This window comes from Poecilia formosa, unplaced genomic scaffold, assembly GCF_000485575.1.
Source record: "Poecilia formosa unplaced genomic scaffold, Poecilia_formosa-5.1.2 Scaffold329, whole genome shotgun sequence".
Taxonomy (NCBI): Eukaryota; Metazoa; Chordata; class Actinopteri; order Cyprinodontiformes; family Poeciliidae; genus Poecilia; species Poecilia formosa.
The window spans coordinates 444,629-467,369 of NW_006800268.1; the positions used below are offsets into that span (position 1 = coordinate 444,629).

General features: G+C 38.9%; 2 protein-coding genes across 4 annotated transcripts in view; both read right to left on the bottom strand.

Annotated features, from left to right (window-relative positions):
• zmat4a (zinc finger, matrin-type 4a) overlaps positions 1 to 3,619 on the bottom strand; it is an 85,592-nt gene extending 81,973 nt beyond the window's left edge. For all 3 annotated transcript variants that reach the window (XR_001658816.1, XR_001658815.1, XM_007573436.2), the window contains exon 1: positions 3,453 to 3,619. Coding sequence is in view for 1 of the 3 variants with exons in the window: in XM_007573436.2 (XP_007573498.1) it covers positions 3,453 to 3,539 (87 nt within the window). In the remaining 2 variants the exon portion in view is untranslated. The remainder of the gene's footprint in view (positions 1 to 3,452) is intronic.
• A 17,749-nt stretch (positions 3,620 to 21,368) lies between these two features.
• sfrp1a (secreted frizzled-related protein 1a) overlaps positions 21,369 to 22,741 on the bottom strand; it is a 16,670-nt gene continuing 15,297 nt past the window's right edge. Inside the window, exon 3 of the mRNA XM_007573439.2 lies at positions 21,369 to 22,546. Within this exon, the coding sequence (XP_007573501.1) occupies positions 22,221 to 22,546 (326 nt within the window). The 3' untranslated portion in view covers positions 21,369 to 22,220. The remainder of the gene's footprint in view (positions 22,547 to 22,741) is intronic.

Here is a 22,741-nt window from a genome sequence, read left to right on the forward strand (position 1 = left end):
CGTGGTCCACCATATCCCATGACTCAATTTAGGTCCAAACTGGGACAATGGCTGTGTAGAGCGGCAAAATTATTTTTGCTGTATTACACATATTTTTAAGCAAGAATGTAGATATATAAATCTCAAATATCTGCTTGGTTCATCAATACATCATCTAATTGCAATATTGTTTTCAATATTGCAATTTCAGAGATGTCTCCTCCTGCTGCATTAACAGCTGGGAGCTCCAGGTTCGGCCTATTGCAAGACAACCCCTAACTCCTGACACATCATTTTAAAAACTCCCACTAGTTTTTCCCTATGAGTGGAAATTAAACACATATATTAATAAGTTAGGTAGTATCTAGTTGTAACATTTTTGGCTCACTAAAGTATTTAATTTATTCCTGAGCAAATCGGTTTGACTGATTAAAGTTCAGTGATTCTTGAGAATAGGGACAAAACAGGTCCTATGGATAAAGCACAACATTTGAATAAAATATACCCAAAATAGTTTAGTCAGATATTTTTCTGACTAAACTAGTCAGATATTTTTCAAATATCTTACTAAACTAACCTGGGTCATGTGAGCACAACAATGTATATTTTCCTGGTGTTTGCTGAATATTTTTTTATTTTAAATATTATAGTAGGTGGTTGGTGTCTTTAAAATCCCTTGTCCTGGAGCAGAACTTAATACATTATAATAGTTTAAAACAATTAAAGAATACTAAAATTATATATTATGGCAATAATATATAATGACACTGTAGCAGATTTAGATGGAAAAATATATTTTTGAATTCCACCCCAAAAGTGGCTGTTTAGTCAAGACAACATCTTAACTGGGTTGCTTCCACACACTGGCAGTAGAAAACTCTGTGCATTTAAAAAGAAAACACAACAGCCTGAATTTAGCTTCAAAGAGGAGTGAGCTCCGCACTAAACATGTTCTACGTTTTAATGTTGCTGTGAGAGAGAGAAATTATCCAAATGGCAACTGCAAATGGAAATTAGCAGATGTTATATGTCTGAAATGCAAACTAATGACCTTTATCTATTCTGCTATTGTTGGTTTTTAAACTGAAAAGAAAATCAGCCGAGGAATCAACGGACAGACCTGCACAGAGGAACCGACAGGAGACCTGACTGAGCAGACCTTTCCCTTTGAACACAGTGTTGCCCCTGGGGATTTGGTCTGGGGGAGGGTGAGGGGGAGGGCTGTTACAAAGACGAACAATTTAATTCAGTTGAACAGCAATCACACTGTGCAACTGAATTGATTGCCATTAGCACAGACAAAATATATCTAACAGTTACTGAAGACGTACTTGAACTGAATTACAAATGGATTTGATAACTGCACTAGTACAGCACATTTAAATACACCAATACTTCACAAGCTTGGTCAAACATGGAAAAACAACATGTTAATTTGTTCAGCCAGTGCAATTAGTAATTCTAAATATAATGTGAATTAAATAATAAAGCATATTGTGCAGAACACATAAAATTAGACTGAATAGATATGTCCCTATGAATCAGGCACATTGTCCCAGATAACCTATCGAGAATTTTCTTTTCCAAAACCAGATTTGTGCAAATCTAGTATTGACCTACCGAGCCCAGTCTTGTACAGCCAGAGAGAGACATTTTTGGTGATGACAGAAGCACTTGGGCTATTTTATTGTTCTTTTGCCATTTGTACCGTGAGTAACTTGTCGGTTTCAAGGTATACAAAGGTCACGGTTTTAAAACCACTAAAATTCTCCATCATGCTGTTTCTGCCATGGTATAAGTGTTTTGTTTTGTTTTCTTTCTATTTTATTTTTTTTTTTTTTTGTTTTGTCTGGTCAGATATAAAGTACAGGTTAAATTCCATCAGTCACATGCAGCTGCAGTATCAAAATCCCTCAAAGAATACAGTCTGTGTACTTGTACTCAAGACTTTGAAGTGGTGTAACTATTGTTTTGCATTTCTAAAAGATTTTCAATAACCTACAATTACAAAACTTCTATATAGGTTTTTTCCTTTCTGACTTAATGGTAGGGATTTATTGTATTATCATCTATCAGGCTAAAGTTCTTATAATGATAATAATTTTGACTTACCCTTATCATGACAAATTCCAATTAAGGATGCTTAAAAAAACTTCCCTTATTGTTAGTTTTGTTATTTTTACTATTTTCTCCACTGTTTGTTCAATGAAAGCAGTAATGTATATCTACACAATAGAAAATATGATTAGATGTCGTTAATAAGTGCAGCTTAATAGTATAAATCAACCTTCTTTATGAGACTGGGGTCCCAAAGAAGCAATTATAAATGGGAATGTTCTTCAAAAGTAGCATTTGTGTTTGAGAGACTATGATCTGCCAGCTATTAAAAGAAGCAATAAATAGTTCTTATCACCACTATCACAATAGTACCACAAAATATTGATAAAACTTACCTATATCACCCACTCCTATTCGAACTTCAAGGCACAACTACTTTTGCACCAGAAACATATTCATACTGTAATCATAATACCGTGATACTGCAAAACCATGAAATTTTTACCTAATGTTATCATCCCATTATAATTTCATCTACCGAATTGGCAGATCAAAGCTTTACAAAATTGGTCATCAGAAATTGACCATAAAATCTTTTCATCACTGCATTTCTGATACATTAGTTAGAAATGTGCCAGTTTGGCTTAATTTACACTGCTGTTGTCTGTAGAGAACTTAACATATCTCAAACTAAATCAGTTTAAAGAACACTGGAGGCAAAAAAAGTACCCTCTAACCTCCTGCAGGTGGAGCAGAAAAACCGAAAAAAAAAAACATTCATCATATCTCAATAATCCATTCAGTCTATTCTGTGGTTTTAAATGAAATCGTGACACAGAAGGTTCGCCCACTCCCCTTCTCCCTCTGCCTTAAATGTCACCTTCAGAGAAGAGTGGGGCCATTCTGCAGCATGCAGAGCAACCTGGGGAAGCACGCGCAGGATGGGGAGTTGATCCTCACGTTCTTGCTTTCTTATTATTTTCTGACAAGGCAATGGGGGCTGCCACGGGGAGAGAAATTAACGTTACTCTGATAGACTGTCGCGGGAATTCTGACTTGAAGGTTTAAAAGAGAGCGGGTAGCGCTTCAGACCGGTGAACACAGACTGCCTCTGTCCTGTCCGCAGCAGAGAACCCGTTCAAGGGGGGCATCCCCCGGACCCTTCTGGGAGGGTTAGCTTACTTTTTAACTGCCCCTCACCATTAGAGCCGCGGGGCTTCGCGCGCCGCTTCGTTTCGGCTCCTAGAAGAAGCGCGCGCAGCAACAATCAGGGATGCTCACAAAATCAGCATGCAGCACCAACAGCTGTGCCTTTCATCCTCTGCAAGACAGCATCTTCAAACTCACACTCATTTACTTTTCCCCCCGTGTCAGGGAAAAGAAGGCAGGCGCGAGCGGGTGCAGAATGAAGGTACCTGTAACTCCACGCTGTAGCCCTCGTAGTAGTGCGTCGGGAAGACCCCCAGCAGTTGTTGCACTTGGATGGAAAGTGTACACTCCATGAACCAGAGGATACTGAGGTGCGCCAGACTGAGTTGGAGACTCGTCTGTTGCTGGCCGCGATACTACGCTGGAGTATCTATAATGTGCCGGCTGTCTCCGCCCCCGCTGCGCCGCCATTGGCCGTGATAGTTCAGCTCGGGCCAGGCGGCAGGAAGTTCCTGCTGCTCCCCACATTACTGAAATATCACCTGCACACACCTTTCACACAGAATGCTAATTTGTTGCAGGTCAAACATCGCAGATTATCTGCTGAGATACACAAATATCATTTAACATGAATGGCAGAATATGTGGGCTAAAAAAACACACATACTTCGAGCTGCTAAAAAACTTTCAAAATTAGTGAGCAATTATCAGTATTTTCGCAACTTTTCATTTTGAATTAGTTTCAAATTTGTCTTTAGACTAATTATATGTATTTATTGACAAAACTAATAAATACATTTATAAAATAGACTCAAAGAACAAATGAGTGCAAGGGAACCAAGAAGTTGCTAAAGTTACAGAGAAATGACCAAGTCATGTTTGTATTGATTTGGATCTGAACATCCATCCATTTTCTATACACTCTTGTCCCTAGCGGGGTCAGGAGGGGTGCTGGTGCCTATCTCCAGCAAAAGTTTCGGGCGAGAGGTAGGGTACACTCTGGACAGGTCGCCAGTCTGTCGCAGGGCAACACAGAGACACACAGGATAAAAAACATGCACACACTCACACCTACGGGGAATTTAGGGAGACCTAGATCTGTACATAATAGAGGGAAAAAAGCCATGGCGACAGTTTCCAACTCTTAATTCTAATAGTTTACTTTGTGACCCATCTTCAGGTCATTATAGTGCCGACTGCATGCTTAGAAACACGTTATCTATGTGCTTTTGACCAACTGTGACATCTGATATTAAATGGTTTTGTACCTTGTGCCATACATGTAAAGCTTGAAAACTTGTTCCTCAGAGCAGAACCTCCTTCCAGTCCAAAGAGGCACACAGACCTTCCCACTTTGTATGTACAGACATCACTGAACTGCCCTCACCTCAAAAGGGAACAGATACTTGTAGTGCAGGATCATTTTACGAAGAATGTGAATCCATTTACAATTTATGATCAAAGGACATAAATTATTGCAGAGATACCTTGTGAGCATTTCATTCCAGAAGACAGAAATGTCAGCAAATCCTTAAAAAGTCTTGAAAAGGCTTCAAATCTAAAATTAAGTATTCAAAAGGTCTTTAATTTAACAAAATACTCTAAATTGGCCTTAAATATATCAATCATCCATCCACCCATCCATTATCCAACACACTTATCCCCTGACGACCTCACAAGGGATCTCAGCATGTTGGACAATGGATGGGTGGATCTCAGCGGTTAATGGGCGAGAGGCTTTAACCGTTGCTATGTGTATGTTATGTGTTTTATTCAGTGTGATAATTAATTGCAAAGAAATAAATGTTAAGGAAAAGTATTTTGCAAAGCATATTCATCTGTCTAAGGTTAATTATTCAAGTTAAGGTTTGCAGAGCACTACAGGATTGAAACTTAATCTAAACAAACCCTGAACTCCTTCTCTTTTAAGTGACAACTGTTACTGAAATTTACCCGTAAAATTTGCGAACTTAGCTAGGTATTAAAATATTTAAAGAACATAAGTTTACAGGTGTAGTTTATAATTGTACACCTGTTTGTGAATCTATTAAAAAGACATTTAACAGATGGTTAGCCAGGAACTTAAGTATTTATGGTAGAGTTAGGCAAAGCAGGACGACTGTCAAGAGCGTCATATGTTCTTTCATCACTAGAGGTCAGCAAAGCTCTATGTTCTGATCTGGAAGAGATTCTCTTCAAGTTTGTATGGAAAAACTAAAGCACATAAAATAAAATAAAGCACACTAATTAGCATCACTGGTGTCTAGGTTCTTGTAATCAGTCAGTGGGCCCACATATAGGGCTACAGGTGCTGTTTGTTTGCTATAATCCTAGAAAAAATTTAATATATTATAAAAAGGAGTGAAAAAAAATCCCCTCATGCAATCATTATGAAGAAACTTAACAAATATGTTGCTTCTATTGAAAAATTAAAAACTTGTAAGAACAATAACTCTTCTTAAAAAATGTGTCTCATAAGCAGATACCTTTGTTTTATCATTAACTTTTATTTTTCTTGAAGTTGTTGTAAATTAACTTGAATGAACTTTTGCAAATCTGAAAAGAACCAGCACATGAAATTCCTCTTGAAAAACCCAGCAGAAATTATTTACAACCATTAGCTATAAAACATGAATATTATATATACCTGACTTTTTTTTGACTAACTTAACAAAATAACACATATTTACACTGCAAAAATGCAAAATCTTACCAAGTATTTGTATCTAGTTTTTAGTGCAAATATCTTAGTTCATTTGAAATTAGACAAAGCTAAAATTTTTGCTTAGTTAAAAAACAAGACAAAGAAGACATTTTCTCATGTTCTGCCAGTGAAACTTTTTCAAGGCTTTTTGAGTTGAATAGTGAACTGAAGCCACCATGTGAGAGCCATGTGAAAGTGAGCCACATGTTAACTTCTAAAAAAATGATAATAATAAGAAGAAATGATAGCGCTGATTGTGCAAAAGTAGATCATCTCTGTATTACACTCCATCCTATAGTGCATAAAAACTGTGTGTTTAAAAACAATGGTTTGGACCCTAATGTTTCTTTATCGAAGCAGCTCATGTTGAAATTAGAAATGGGATTAAGTCTAGGAATGTGGTGAATGTTTTGACAACTAGAGTTTATTTAAAGTTGGCTGTGTGCTTCTGGAGATGTTTTAATTAAGATAAACATTCGCCAAAATCCACAAAGAAAGCATCTGAGCATAACGTTGGAATTAAAATCACATCACCAGCGTTTAAAAACACCCATCCATCTCAGATCTTTGCTTTTATTTCGTTGCCAAGTTTCACATTTCCTAACATCTTCTTAATATAGTCATTTGTTGCAATATGGAGCACAGCCAGAATTTTTTTTTTCTTTTTGAGTTTAAAACAAACTCTTCCTTGTGATGTTTAGAGAGAAGCCAAACAAAAGAGTCAGAAGGGATTTAAGTTCTTGTCGATTATGCTGTTTTAAACTGTCGGGACCATCACTTGGCTATAAAACATGAAGGTAAGAACCATCCTCTCAACTACAGAACCCTCCTTTCTATTATAGAAACTTAAAAACTTATTGCAATTCAAAAATTGTCCAGAGTAAATTTGTTATTTTTTCAGATTGTATTTGATTTGATTAAATACCAGCAGTGCTGAAGTTATCAATATATCTTTGCAGTAAGAGGGTCTTATGTCTGAATCCTGGCAGGGAGTTTGCCTGTTGAGTTTTCATGTTCCACCATTTAATTTTAAACTTTCTCCAGGATCTGCAACTTTCTACTGCAACAAAGATGTTCACAGTAGGGCCATAACCATTAATCCAATGATTAGAGTGGCCTGTTATCAAAATGTCTTTTTGCAAATCATCTACCTCCAGGGTTTATGAAATTATGTTTCATTATTTAGCGCATTGTGTTCTGCCTGGATAATTATTTGTGTTGCGCAACGCTCTCAGTTCCGCCAGTAAGCTGTCGATGAGTGCTAACCTATATAAGAGATCTTATATAGTGTTAGTCCCAAGCTGACTGCCTTACCTGCCAAAATGTAAGCAATGTGAAGAGCCTTTGCTTTCCTCCATATGTGGTTCAACAACAGAACTTTGAGGAACCCCCCAGTATGATCTATGTTTGATGTAGTAGTTAAAATCTGCCAAGATGGGATAAGTAAATCAGTTTATCACAACACCAGACAATTACAGTCATTTTTCCTGTTCATCATTCAGTATGTTACAATCAACTATGTGCAACAGGCCACTGACATCCAGTAATGGAGCAAACCTGTAGTGTACCGAAGCGGAATGTGGATTGTGGGTGAATTTGTCTCAAAAATGTTCCTGGGATCCTTATTTGTTATCCGATTTCTTTTAAATGTGGCTTAAATTAAAGCTGAGAGAATTGCCAATGCTTTTGAGATGAATGAACAAACAAGGCAATTAGTCAAGTTTATATTGTTTATTGTTACTTTCAGAAATGACAGCGGCTGTAGTGTGCCGCACCAAAGTGAAAATAATGCCGAAAAACGGGTGAAGTACAACTCAAAGCTGCTCAGAATCTTCCAGTTTTTTTCCCTTGCTCTCCTGTCGGGGTCACCACACACACACCTTTTGCCATGGCAACCAGTTGACAAAAGCTCATCTACCAAACAGAGCAGTTCAAATGTGTCACGAACATCACACAAACCCTGTATGGTTTTGTTTTCAGGCCTGTTGTTTATTTTCCAATTATTGGGAAGCGGTCGCCTGGACTCCAGCGGTGGTTGATTAGCCGGTGAGCTCCCGCCAGCAGAAACATAAATCGCCACCCTTGTCGTGAACCTTCCTGAAGATGTCGTTTTTATTTTTGGGAACCTTTTGTCATTCTCATTTTCAGAGTTTGTCAGCAATGTGTGGCCGCTGCCATAATTACCAGCATCCAATCAGTGGTGATAAACAAACTGGTCAAATACAGGAACTGAAGAAAGCCAGCATCCAGAGTCGAGCAGAGAACAATTACTGACTTTCAGGTGGGCCTCATGTAACAGAAATTTGCTGATGACAGAGTACTAATATCAGGAGTTTTCCAAAGAACACGAAGTGCTGTCCCTGCTTTTGATTACTGCCATGAAGACAACCGTTTGAGAAACGCAGTACAATACCATGACTGTTAGACCACACAGTGCACTTAGAGGTAAGTGCAAAGAAGAGTAGCCGAGGCACGATTTCCACTTAATAAGTGTATAAGCATGTGCACACATGAAAACGACGCCCTCAGGGGATCTTCCTCACTTAAGAGAGCTGTATAAACAGAGCTGGAAAAATCCTTCAAGTGAAATATTGTTCTTACATCTAAATTTATGTGTTTCCCCAGGAGCTTGTGATTTCAAAGTTTACTTAATCAAAGCAATCTCAAAGGCTCGAGTCATCAGACATGTTGTGAACAAACCAATGTCAACAGCTGTGCCCGGGCTTGATAGGTTTATCACGAGGTGCCAACAGCCCCAGGTTCTCTTTCATGGGCTGGGAGAGTCAGCGGCGGTGATGAGCAAACAGAACGGATTAAAACGGAAGAGATCCATATTTTCTGTAATGCTAGGTGCGCAGGCGATATGTATTCTGTCTCATAGGGTGTTTTCACGGGGGTTATTCAGAAAAGCGTGTTGATATAGCTTAATCTCTACCATGGTATTTTGAAATTAGAGTTGGGTGAGCTCACACTTGTTAGGTTTTCTGGACCAAAACAGAAATGTAATCATGAATGCCTTTGACGTTTAGAATTTCTTTTGTTGATGCCTAACCATTGGCCCGACAAAAACATGTCGACGATTCTGCGCTCTGATAGATTTCTCAAGCAATTTTTCCTCCTGTGCACCAGAAAACTCCTGTGCTGTGCTCAATGGCAGTGTGGGCTGGTTACTGATCTCAAGGTTTAAAAAGTTATCATACCATTCCTACAAGTTAAAGTAGTAGGACAGGATATATTTAGTAAGATACCAGAGTCCTGCCATATAGCAAACCTGGTAGATAATAATAATAATAATAATAATAATAATAATAATAATAATAATAATAATAATTTAATATAATTTGATTTATCTGAACAGTTCAGGGATTTTGAGATATCTCATATGCTTCTATTGCCACTAGTAATAATGTGATTATTGCTGTTGGTAGTAATGTAGTTATTATGTAAGCTGCAGTAACTTTTAGAAATAATAATTTCTTCATATTTGTTGAAACTGTCACTATGTCCTGATGTTGAAGTAAAAGAAGGAAAACAAGCATCAATAAAATTTACAGGCAACGTTAATATCATTACAATAATCATATTTGATCTGCAGTGCTCTAGAAATTCTTCCAATTTGACTTTAAAAAGAGACTCTGTTCATATCAGTGGTTTGTTGTCTTTTATATCAGTCAATAATAATGTGAGAAAACACAAAAAGAAGTTTTCAAATGATGAGTTCAGTTACCCTATTCAACCCCCTAACCTTTGGAACGGCATTAAGAATCTGGGATGCTTAAAAAAGTGACAAGTGCAAATTTAACTGCACTGAAACTTTCAGAACCAATCTTTGTCTAAAGAGTACGTACGTAAAGAGTAGTGTGGAGACATCAAGCCTTTTCAGATAACATATGAAGCTTTTGTAAATCTGATTTTTCCAACGGGAACAGAGCCAGGAAAACTAAAGCGGCACTGTATTGTCATTGATGGAAAATCCCTATGAAGCTGTAATTTTTCCATCCATCATTATTATTTTAAAACATAATGACTAGGGAGTTCTCAGTAAACAGTAAATCTCAAAAGTGAAAAAGTGAAGACTTACAGAAAGTTTTATCAGAACACAGAAATGACTGCATCTCAGGAAGCCTGACAGTAGTCTGCCACAAAACACTGCGAGCCTCAGAGACAATCGTCAGGGCCGACTTTCCCTCCATCCAGGACCTTTACAGCTCTATGGTCAGGAGGGAGGCAACTAAGAATTTTACAGACCCCACACATCCTGGACAAAAACAGTATATGACTTTTACATTTGGGTCAGGTCCACACAGAGCTATTTGCAAAAATCATCCCAGGCAAAAACAGTTTCTGTCAGGGATGTTCTTTTGGTGCATAACAGGTTACATCAGAAACAACTTCCTTGTCTGCACACACAAACCAGGCCAAAATAACTCACCCTGAACACATCTCAAAACATTGAGATTTCTTTACCCTTCTTGTGGATGCAAAGTTCCTTGATTTTAATTCCAGACGTGAACTTCAAATTCACAAGTTCACAGGTGGAAACTGTATGTAGATAGACATAGGAGGTTAAATTAGGCTTGGATAAACCTAATTTAACCAATTGTTCTGTGTTATAACAAAGAACAATTGAGAACTGTGGCATTTCAAATGAGAGTAAACTTGGAGAGTAAATGAAACCTGTAAAGGTGGTAAATAACACTGAGCATCTTCATTTATCTGTAGATATGCAGCTGGTGTGTAACTGTGCACAAAAATGACTGTTTATTATGTAGCTTAGTTTTACGCTTTGATTACATGAGACCGCTGTTTGGAAACTGCTGGTGTTGGTGGGGAGAAGTCTGCACCGTGTCACTGTTTGACCTGAAAAGAGAAAATAGTTGAACCAACTTAACTTCAGTTGGTTACGTTGGTTCAATTGGTAACAAGTAATTCAATTAAATTTGACCAACTTAATTTATGAAGTTGGTTTAACTTGACAAATTTGAATCAGTTTTACTCAAATCATTTAGTTTACTTCAAATAATGAAGTAAACTAAACTGTATCTTCTCCACCATCATCACCAGGAACCCCTAACTGTGTATTTCAGTCTGTGCAACCGAAGCAGTCCATCAGGGCTTTAGTGGTCTCACATGTCCACCTTCTGAATGTGTGGATGGACCCACACAGCCTCCACACACTGGAGGTAGACCAGACTGTGATCAGATACTCAACAATGGAGGTCATAGAAGGTCAAAAAAAAGTTGCTTTGAAGAACAGTGACATTGATTCTTGGATCTCCTGCTCTGTTTCTCTCTCCTGATTCTTTTTGTCTTTTAAAAATTTGCCTCACATCCATCCTCAGTTGTTGAACAAGCATCCACGGGTGCAGATGTTGAGAGCACCAAGGTGCATGGCGTCCGTCTCCAGGCAACCGTGACAGCAGTGCCTGCTGGCAGCACTGCTCCATAGCAGGCCAGGAGGTGTCCTGTGTAATTCCCACCATGACAGTGTTACTGGTGTAGCCAAAGTGTACGGCCACTGGGATTAGCGCTGGGGCCCTGTAGTGTCTGTTGAGTGATACCTTTGTCAGCCAGGTATTTGTGCAAACTCCATTGATTCTTGCCTCTATTTTTTCTAATTGTAGTAACTGTTGTATAATTAAAAAAAGCAAACCTTCCACTCTGACTTTGTGCAGGAGTCTAAAACAGCCTTTGATTTTAAGATGTGGTGGGCCAAGAGCCACATCTTTGATGTAGAAAGACATATTTCCTAATTCTTTCTATGATGCCTTGTAATCAAAGCTACACCACTTCTAAAACACATATTTTCTTTTTGAGGCAGAGCTCAGTTTGCCTCTGTGTGCCCTTGATCTTTATAGGGACCTGGGTTTATTGTGCCGTACGTTGCGTGGATCTTTCCTTTTGATGCAAGAAAATATAATTCTAGGGAAGTTTCCTTAAATGCTGAGCTTCATCAGATCTGAGTTCTCAGTCCATCTATGAACACTGGGCCTTTGCTTCCAAGCTGTTCCACTTCTTGTGCATAAAAACTTTTCCGACGCAGTTATGAGGAAAATATCTACATAGCTAGACTCAAACTAATATTACGCAATGGACCAACGAAATATGTCCATCATCATCATTGATATTTTTAGTTTGCCATCAGTTTGCTACAAGCCCAAATTTGCGGTGAGCTACACTGCATCAAGAGCTCTTCTACAGATAGGAATTGAAAGGCCCAGATGGAGCTTTGGACTTCCATTACGGAGCACATGGTTGAAATTTTTCTTTTGTGCTTCCATCCAAATCTTTATTAGCTGGCTCTGGTTTCAACTATAATTGCTTTGCTGCACACACTGCTCATATCGTAGCTGATTGGGCCTCAGCCTAAACACATCCTGCTGTGTTGGATGGGAACAGGATCTTGACCTTAAGGCTGTGTGTGCCAGCTCTCAATCTGTGAGAGCCTGTAACTTTTGGAGGACTATTTGAATTGTAATACAATCTATTATTTTCTTATAGTTTTTTTTTTTGTCAAACTCTGCATTAAGGCACCAAGATCCCTTTGATATAAAGCAAAGAGTTGCTCTTTTAGGTGAAAAATTAATAATTGATAACTTGGATCAGTTGGAATATAAGTGTGAGTGAATTAATATATATATATATATATTTTTTATAAAGTGCTTTGAGACTGTTGTGAAATGGTACTATGTATAAACTGAATTGAATTTTAGTAAAGGTGCTTGCTGATACTCTTTTTTAATGAGGATAATGCTGACAAAGTTTTAATTTGCAGTGTTTTTTTGTTTTCTGTTGACTGAAATATTCAATACTCAAACTTTTGACATCTCTCTCTGTACGTACCTTTACACACGTCGCAAATCATTCCACTCCAGCTTTTTTATGGATCCATAAGGCTTGGAACATCTTTCACCGAGAATGAAGTGTTCAAGCTGAGGACTGAGTAAACTCATTTTAAGTGATGGTAAAAAAAAATAAAAAATAAAAACAAAAAAGAGAGAGAAAAGAAAACAGCAATTCAGACTGGGTTTACCCCTCCTTTTTTTCCAAATAATTTTCTGAGTAAGAACTGTTTGTTTCTGTGAGCAGAACTGATGAAATTCACCTGAGAATTTTGGCTTCAGAAACCTGAGAACGCAGCGTTGAGCAACAGCTAAACATTTCTGTTCTGATTATTTGACATTTAAGTCTGAACGCATTTGACATTTACCGCACTTAAATATCAAGAGTAAATTTACCATGTAAAACATACTAGAAGTAAAAGTATAGAGTAAAAGAAAGTGGTTAGAATTTCCAAAACATTTATTGGGAGGAATATTCAAAGACAAAATAAACTCTTTTAAAAATTGGAATCGGACAATGAAAGTCTTTCCATCTCTCTCCAATACAGAACTACGATAAACGTTAGAGAATTATACTGTATAGACAAACTGAACTTGTCTTTTAACTGGTATGGAGCAGAGTAGTCAACTGGAGCTGTAAATGTGTTTGTTCATCTTCAGAAGGAGTTGTTTTTCAAAGCTGCGTAAATCCAGTCTCGCTCTTCTTGGTCTGAAGACAAATCCTGCAATGCTGAAGAGATTTTCATCAGCTGCTGAGGCAGGGGGAGGAGTTTTCTAGAACTTTATTCCAAATTAACGGCGCATAAAAGCTTAATCCTGCTTCTCTGTGTTTGGTTCTGGTTCTGGGGATGCAGAGCAGAACCAGAACCAGAAGACCTGAGAGGTCTGGAAAGCTGATACAACAACAGCAGATCTCAAATTTATCGTGATGCTAAGACGTTCAGTAATTTATAAACTGACCAAAGTATTTTAAAGTCCTTGCCATCAGTTAAAGGCCTCACAGGTTTATTAGAGAACAAACCTGTGAGGCCTTCACAGAGCAGCTGGATTACAATTAAACACAGGACTACTGTATTTACTGACAAGGTGACTTCTGATGGTAAATTGGTTTTGCTGGATCTGACTGAGCGGTCTCAGATTTAAAAAAAAGAAAAAAAAGGCCACACTGAATATGCATGAGCACTTTTTGGACTTTTAAAGAGACAGAGAAAAGAACATTTCTTACACGCCATCAAACATAGTTCACTGTTCACTGTGAGTGAACAGTTTCGCAAGACACCGCAACAACAGACAATTGTCTTAAAGAATCAGCCAATCAAAACATTTTAAGTCTCCAAAGTAGAAGCAGCTGTTTCTGATTCGGAGCGCGATTTGATTACCCCTCTGTGGGTCTTTTTTCCTTTTTTGACAGGTCTTTATTGGTTTTAAAACAATAATAAATCCTAATTTTTCACACCGCAGTTCTATGTTGTTTGGCTGGTCACACACAGCTGACGGTCACCCACAAGTGAACCGCCATCTTGGCGCAAGTAGCTCAGGACTACATGCAGAAAGTTATGCCTTTTTAATGCTGCAGAATTCCTGATATGATGTTTGGACTTCTCTGATTATGCTAAAACCAAATGCTCACTGCTCACTGCCTGGTAACTGCTAACCTCCTTTAGTGAGGAGTAAGGATCAAGCTATGCAGGAATTACTAAAGCCGGGGGGATCTGATCCAGAATCTGGCGAATATGGTTACTGGAACAACAACGCACCTACGATGATATCACCCTCTTAAAACTAATGGCTATTATTCAGAAACATGTGGCTGCTGCCCACATGTGGCCCACGCTAAACACACACACGTTTGCGTGGCTATCTTTGTGGGGATTTTCCATTGACTTCCATTCATTTCTACACTCTAAACCCCTTATCCTAACCCTACCCCTTACAGATCTAACCCTAACCCCACCCAAAACTCAATTCACACCTTAGTCCTGAATCTAAGGTGTGAATTGTGGTACCTTGTGGGGACCAGGCTTCGGTCCCCACAAGGAGCAGTGGGTCCCCACAATGTAGTATGTGTCAAGAAAATGGTCCTCCTCCTTCTCTCACACCTCCTCTTGGCCCCTTGTGTACATCTGTGAACACAAATCCAATTGCTCCTCTGTTTTGCTTTAACTGCTGTCTGGATTTTGATGACTGTTCATGTCATAATTGTATGCTTTAAGTGCTACTACCAAGATCAAACTGCCTGAAGTTCGTTTAAAAAAAGACAAAAAAAAAGAAAAAAACAAGATTAATGGGAACAATGTGCCATATTTTACTACGAACTTAGAATTCCACAGCGATATGGTCTGTAATCCCTTTTGCCGACTCATTCCTCCTCAATCCTGCAGACAAGCCAGAAACATTAACTAAGAGCTCTGTGGCAGAGAGTCAACCACAGAGGGAAAAACACACTTCTGGATTTCAAAGACAAAATTTATGCGGCGACACACACACACACAGAGGAAGCTTCGGTAAAGCCAGAGGTGTTCTTTTGAAATGTCAAAGGTCAGCCCAGTTTGTGTTAAAGAGGCACATTAAACATCATGCTGCTTCAGGAAATTATTTCATTCCGACATGTACATGTGACTTGTGAATACGGTACTGATCTGTGATGGCAAACGGTTGACTGAGCCTCCATGCACGACGTGACTGAAGTTATCATTTAAAGCACTGGTTTGTGACAGAGCACCATAAAACTCTACATAAATATATTATTACACTCCAAAGATGATTTTACAACCTGGTCTGAGATCAGAGGGGCCTCACTTTTAAAAACCTCAAAACTTATAAAAATAACAGTTTGGATCTGGTGAAAGAGATAACTACACTTAAAAAACTAACTTCTAGGCCTTTAAAGCCAGAAAAGGGGGAACTAATAATCATAATGATTCTTTATTAAAATAATTTGAACTTCATTTTGAAGCTTTTAAAAGTAGGATGGGGGGGTATTATGTAAAATGGACTTTTTTTTTAGCTTTACATCATGTTATAGTGTTACTCCCTCATTTTTGATGAAACGTGTTGCCTTGATAATTTCATGCATGTTTGAGGAATCCTTTAATCTCCCGTGGCAACCATTCAGTAGGGCAGAATGCCTGATGTCACCAAGAGTTGCCTTTTCCACACTGCTCCTCCCCTCAGCTCCTTCAGACTAGCAGCAGCAGCAATTAGCGAACACCTGGTGGAATTGTGCACCTGTAGAGCTTATCATATAAACTACTCCTCAGTCCAACACCCTTGAATGTTGTTAAGGGCTTATGGTGCGTTCACAACAAACGCATTATGTGAGTCAGAAAAATGTCTGATGATTCAAGTTCGATGCATATGCACTATGAATGCAGACACTAGACATTTTGTTCTACACCTAGCATTTGACATGTCAGGTTTGTCTGGTTTACATTGAAAGTGTGTTGAGGGAGCATCAGATGCGTCAAAATCTCTCCAGCAGTTTTTTTTTTTTTTTCCCGTTGCCAGCCTATTTGTCGGAAGCATTGGATGCGTTGGATGCGTCAAAATGCTCCAAACGCTTCGAATCGCTCTGCGCTAGAGCCTTCAACTCACCTCCACATAAAACTCTGAATGTAAACCAGACGCACCTGACAATCTAAACGTGTGAACGCACCATTAATGGCAGAGAATTGTGATGAATTGCTGAAGGTGGAGTGTTGGACAGACTGAGGCCCAATTTCAAGGTGTTCAATTGTGAAGTTACATTTCTTTTAAGTTGTATTTGATATATGCAGCCTTTTTATAGTAACAAAGGAATTATAGTTAATTGTGCCATAAAATGGCACTGTGTGCCTGGAAAATACGATACCTCCCCTTTAATGTCAAAGTGAAAACAGATTCCTACAAAATAATGATAATTCAATTAAAACATTTAACATTTTTAAAATAAGTGGTTGCATAAATCCAGGTCAGTATTCAGAAGAAGTCGTCCCAGCAGGGAGTTCAGTGGATCAGGCTTCTCATCCGGACTCTGAGGTTTTCCTCCATTCTTCCTGCTAAACTGTTTCAGTTCTGTCATGTTTCATGGGGATTGCTATGGGACTAAGGTTTAGGCTTTGACTGGGCCACTCCAGAACATCCACCTTGTTGTTTCTAAGCCGTGTCAGTGCTGGAAGCCGTAGTTTTCTCGCAGATGGAAATATTGTCCACAATTTTTCTTAATTTTGCCAAATTCCTTTTACGTTCCTTCCAAGGTCTGGTTCCAAGAGCCATCTCCAGTGGTTATGGTGATGATTTGTGTTCGGTGATGTCCAAATATAACGCTTTGCTGATGGTCAAAAAGCTCCATTTTGGTCTCTTCGGGCCAAAGAGCTTTCTTCCATTTGACCCCTGAGTCTCCAACACAAACCTTGATACGACTTTTCCTCTACAGTGGTTTTCTCATTTCTTCCATAAAGGTCTGCCTGGAGAGGAACCTTAGCAACAGTTGTTGCTTGCAGTCAACTGCTGCTTGTAATTCCTTCAGTGTTGTCATGGTGACCAGGTGTCCTCTCTTACCATCCTACCTCTTGGTAGTGAGAACGGCCTGATCATGGCCCAGATTCCTTGCATGTCAATCTCTTCTCTTCCATCAATCATACTGGACGATGGTCACATCCCAGATTCCAACATCTCTCTACCCGGCTTTCTACCCTTACGACAGAGATTTAAAGAAGTGGATTAGCAGAGCTGCCACCGATTGATAGTGTCAACCAGGAAATGTGGAATATTGTCTTTGCTACCTGAAAACTGAGCAATTAGCATGTCATCACAGTCATACAACAGCAGGCTTCAGTCAGTCAGCTTCAGTCCGAGACTCTCCGCTGCCAGAGATCCTTCTTGCACACAACCATTCTTAGAAGATACTTGGATGACATGAATTATGACGCCATTTAATTTCCCTTTGGAATAAATGAAGCATTTTTGAATTACTCTTGGTTTATTGAATGCAATAGGCCAAGAGAATACAATAGACTCTTGGAGCAAGTATCCAAGGGACTTCACTTCTGGTGATCTAAAAAAAGAACAACAAACACTTTTCTTGGGTCCCCAGGTTGATGTCAGGAATAAGGACAGGGAATCCTTATAATAATAGCCCAGCTCTGCAAGTGCAGCAGAAAATTGGTACATAAAGCATAAATTGAATTAGTCAGACACTGAAAGTGTCTAACCTTCTAGCTTCTGTTGCCCAATCTCAAAATGTGTTTATTGGAAAAAACTAAATAAAGATAACTAAATCTTATGTTAGTAAGTGATTTGGAACCAGTAAAATCAGTAGGTTCACCAGCAGTCTGAGGTTTTCCGTGAAACAAGGAGGGCAACAGGATGCTATCTCTCACATCACCTCTTAATTGCACAGATGCCCTGAATTTTCTGGGGCTCCTTTAAAGGAAGTTAAAGTAACGATTAAAAAGTAAAATCCACATCTGAGATATATTTTCCAATGGTGAAGCCATTACTGGAACCAGATGGGCAAAATGTGGGCCTGTTTGATACCTCCTGGTTTTTAACAGGCTTTTTTATTGTCAAGCTGGTTTTATGTTTTTTTTTTGTTTCTTTTTAAACGTGTGTTTTTGCTTTGCTTTAGATGGTTGCACACATTACATGATTCAAATGAAACGGTCTTAAAAAATGAGAAACCTGTTGAGTCTGCCCATCAAAATAGACTTTATGAAAACATTTCCTTTAAATAAGACTCTCAATTCAGTCCCCCTTAGGGAAATATTGCTAGGAACGGTTAATGATGCTCATCTCTGGATTAGAATTTACAGGCAACATACCAAGACGCCAACAGTGTGTGAAGCAGCAAATCCAAACAGAAAGATGGTGATATATCGTCCAAGAAATGGAGGTAAGACGGATCACGCTCGAGAGATTTTCTGGTGCAGAGATCTGGCAACCTCATGGCTTGTTCTTTCAAAACAGCGTGAAATTGTTCGTTACAAACAACTCCGTTTGATAAATCCATCAAAGCAGCAGCAGCTGTCTGCGCCGGCCTTTCTCTGCTGCGTTCTAACAGGGTCACACTTCACATGTAAAGACCCAAATGTGGGCTGCGACAGATAAGAAATCGCACGGTTGAGGAGATGATTTCAAGATGGCAAACGTATTCAGGCATAAGCCTGAAGATAACTGCTTCTCACACATGACTTGCCTTTTAAAAATGTAAATAAAAAAAAAGTGTCTGTCGCTACTTGGATCTAGTTTATGATTGTAGGAGGTGATGAGTGTGGAATTTAAAAGGAACCCTACTTCCATCATGGGAGAAGGAGTGGAGTTGGTTGAGGAATGTAAATACCTCAATGTTCACCTAAACGACAGACTGGAATCGAGCCTTGACAATGAAACGTCTACAAGAAGAAGCTTAGTTCCTCCAGTATTTGCAACAAGATGCAAGAGTGCCATCTCTTCTATTGTCATATGTTGGGTAGCAATTTCATAGCCTCAGACTTTTGGTTGGTTCTGTTCTGGGGAACGATTGTGGAATCTCTGGAGATGATGATACAAGGGAGGATTCTTTATAAAATCAACAAAATTATGGACAACCCTGAGCATCCTCTTTATGAGACTATTAGATCTGTGGTCTGTGTTAAAGTTCAATCATTCATTGGGGCCCCTGAAGGTCTTGGGGGCCTAAGCAGCTGTTTGCTTTGCTTTTAACCAGCCGTCATCATCTCATTCCTCCATGGAACACTCCCTGACTTATTAAAAGTTTGCTCAAAATAAGTTCAGGTTACCCGTGAAGATGGAGCAGTGATAGGAAACTACAAAACATAAAGGTGGCGCTGAAAAGTTGAGAAAACCTTCAGAGGAAGGGCAGTAATGTAAAAGCGTCTGACCCGTTTGGACCTTACTGTAGTTCTGAGTCTGGTCTCTCCACCAGACATGATGATACTGCTTATAGCAGCTTAAGCCAGGTAAACATTGTTTTATTTTTCTAACTTAAACAGGTTTTATTGTTATAGCTGTTGAATACTATTTACACAGCACTTTAAACATTAACAATTGGGATTTATTGTCCAGACTGTACTGTTATCTCTGCCCAGAACACAATCTACTGTGAACTCTGTTCTGATGGATGAGGTGAGCTTAGCCATTTGGCAAGCGGCTGGAGTCAGTTTGTTGATGGCAGTCTTGGGAAACCTGTAATTACAAGGTTCCTTCTGCAGAATTCACAATAAAACCAGAATGAAGGTGTATTTCTTCAGTTGGGGCAAATGCAGTACAGTCACCTGTATATTTTGGATCCAGAGCTCCTGGGACATGGAGAGGACCTTCTCTCTGCCAGCAGGAGGAAAGGCTGCATGCTGGCCTCTCTGATGTTTCCCTCCTGAGCAACAAGGGAAATACACGACTACCGTACTTCCTTCTGCTGCTCAGTTTTGTAACCAGATTTTTGGTTTTGATGCAGCAAAACTCCTTCTCTTCCTGTTGAAACTGAAAGTAAGTTAAAGCAGTGCACCGTGGGATTAGTAGTTTTCACAGTAGCCTCCTGTAGTCAGTTGTCACTGGGCTAGAGGTTCAACACATTGATTATTTTATCTTAAGGGGTTTTTAAGTTGCTGCTTCAAAAAGAGAACCTCATATTTACTACATTGCTAATCATTTAGAAGTCAATATTGCCTTTATCTGTGGGGATTTAAGAAAAGAAATAAAACCGTAAAACTGCGATGGTAAATCCGATGCAGTCAGAACTTTGGGTATGCCTAACATCTGTGCAGGTACATGTCAGATAAAAAGTTAAAGACTGCTGTTGTGTGACCGACTCATTTCTGTCATAACATGCTAACAGCTCAAAGTCCAAGCAGCAGAAACAATATTGAAAAGTAATACATCCTGGATGACACCTCAGATGTTAGCAAGTACTATTAATTCTCTGCATTTGATTAGGGGAAATAAAAATCACTGTACTCATGGAAAATGTGTTTGAACCATCAGTTTGAAATGTGTTAGGGCCGTTCCACATCCTTCATCCAAACTGAACACCTTTATTTGTGTTTTGTTGTATTTACACTGAAAGTATCAGTTTTCAGTTGGTGCTGTTCCAAGTGACAAATTGGGAAAACAATGAGTTCTGCTCACATTGTACTTATTAGCCAAGCTAGAAAAGCTAATGCTTTTTACATCTTGAAAATGTTCAAAGCAAAATGTTCACTAACAAGATATGTGTGTGCAACTGACATCAGCGATGGACAAAATGTAAACTAACACTTTGTTTCTAAATTCATCGTTTTGGTACTGTGGCCAAAACCATTTTGAGGGTTTTGAGAGTTTGCTTAGAAAGCGCCGGCTCTGGAGCGTTGGGTGGCTCTGCTGGTAGAGCGTTCGCACCATGTGCAGAGGCTGCAGTCCTTCATGCAGTTCTCCTGGATTTGATTCCTTGCCTCTGGTCATCTGCTGGATATCTAGCCCTTCTCTCTCTCCTGATTTCCTGTCTGTTCCCTGCTCAATAAAATCCACTAGAGCCTAAAACAACATCTTTAAAAAAGAAGAAACCTCCAGTTTTCCACTGAACACAACATGTTAGCTTATGTTTTCTACGACCACATGTGAAAAATTGAAACAGTGCAAACATTTTCACATGACCACAGAACAAGTCAGCATTATACAGTAAATTAATACTTTGAGACACTGTTTTATTTTTTCATATTTTATGTCAAATTTATATGTACAGTATATGTAATAAGCAATACTGACATTCAAATATGAAAAAAGAAATTGTGCTAAAATGGACTAGAAATGTCAAAGCAGAACAGACGTAAACACCAAGTTTAGATACACTGTGCCAGATTTAGCATTTTAAACACACAGAAAAACACATGAACCAATACTAAAGAAGACTTTGCAATGTGCATCATAAAATCCAACAAAAAGCATTTCCTTAATGCTAACTGTGTATCACTCAGCTTGACACATATTTATCATACAGAAGCAATATTTCATACTTTTTGTCACTGTCGAAGCTCAAGCACACATAAAGGTTAAGTCATTAAGTTCTCTAGACTCAAGAATAGTTTTTCTTGCCTATTTTCATTCGCTAGCCAGCATTAGCATATTGAAGCAGGAACATGCTAGCAAGGCCTATCCATAGCAACAATTATATAATGATTGCTACTTTCAGGTAAATGCATCAAAATACAATTGACATAACTTTATATTTACCAAAGAAAACTTGTAAGCAGAATTAATCTAACTCTTAGAAATACAAGCGTTTGGTCAGAAAAACCAACCCAACCTCCGACTCGACAGTCTTTCCCCTTGACCTGAAGGGCACACAGGAAACTCATCTTTTGTTGTCATTCACCAAGTTTATCCTAAACCGAACTGTGGACATTCTGAAGAATAAGTGTGAAAAATACAGAGATATGTAGGAATATAAACAGGACAACAGAAAGCAAAGTTTGGTGTTGCTTTTGCCAGTTCGAATGTAGAATGCAATTCAACCGGATTCGGGGGCTGCGGATGTACTATTTAAAGACGTTGGTGAATTCAGGACATTGGTGGGTTTTCAGTGTCTTCATGGCCTTTTTGAACTCCATGTTGGACTTGTCCCACTTGTGGATGCCTGTAAGGAGGTACTGCTTATCCACCTTCCGGAACATGATTAGATACTGGTTCGCTATGTTGTCCAGCTGTTGGCAGGGGCAGTCCGCGCCGTTCTTCAAGAACAACACCAGCTTTTTTAGGTCTTTCTTCTTCAGGTTCCCTTGTTTTATTAACTTCTTTTTTTTTTGCAGGATCACCTTGCGGTCCGTGTTTTCTCGTTTCACCTCCTTTATCTTGGCCTTGATAGCTGTGGTGGAGACACATCGAGACAAAAACATAGATTACTTTAAATTCAAATGTGAGGGGGAAAAATATATTGTCTAAGCATATCCCTACCGCATAAGGCATCATGTTAGTGTTTAATACGCAGGAAAATAGAGAAAATTCTGAAATTTCCTGCTGAAATCATATATATCTATCTCTCTCTCTCTCTCTCTCTCTC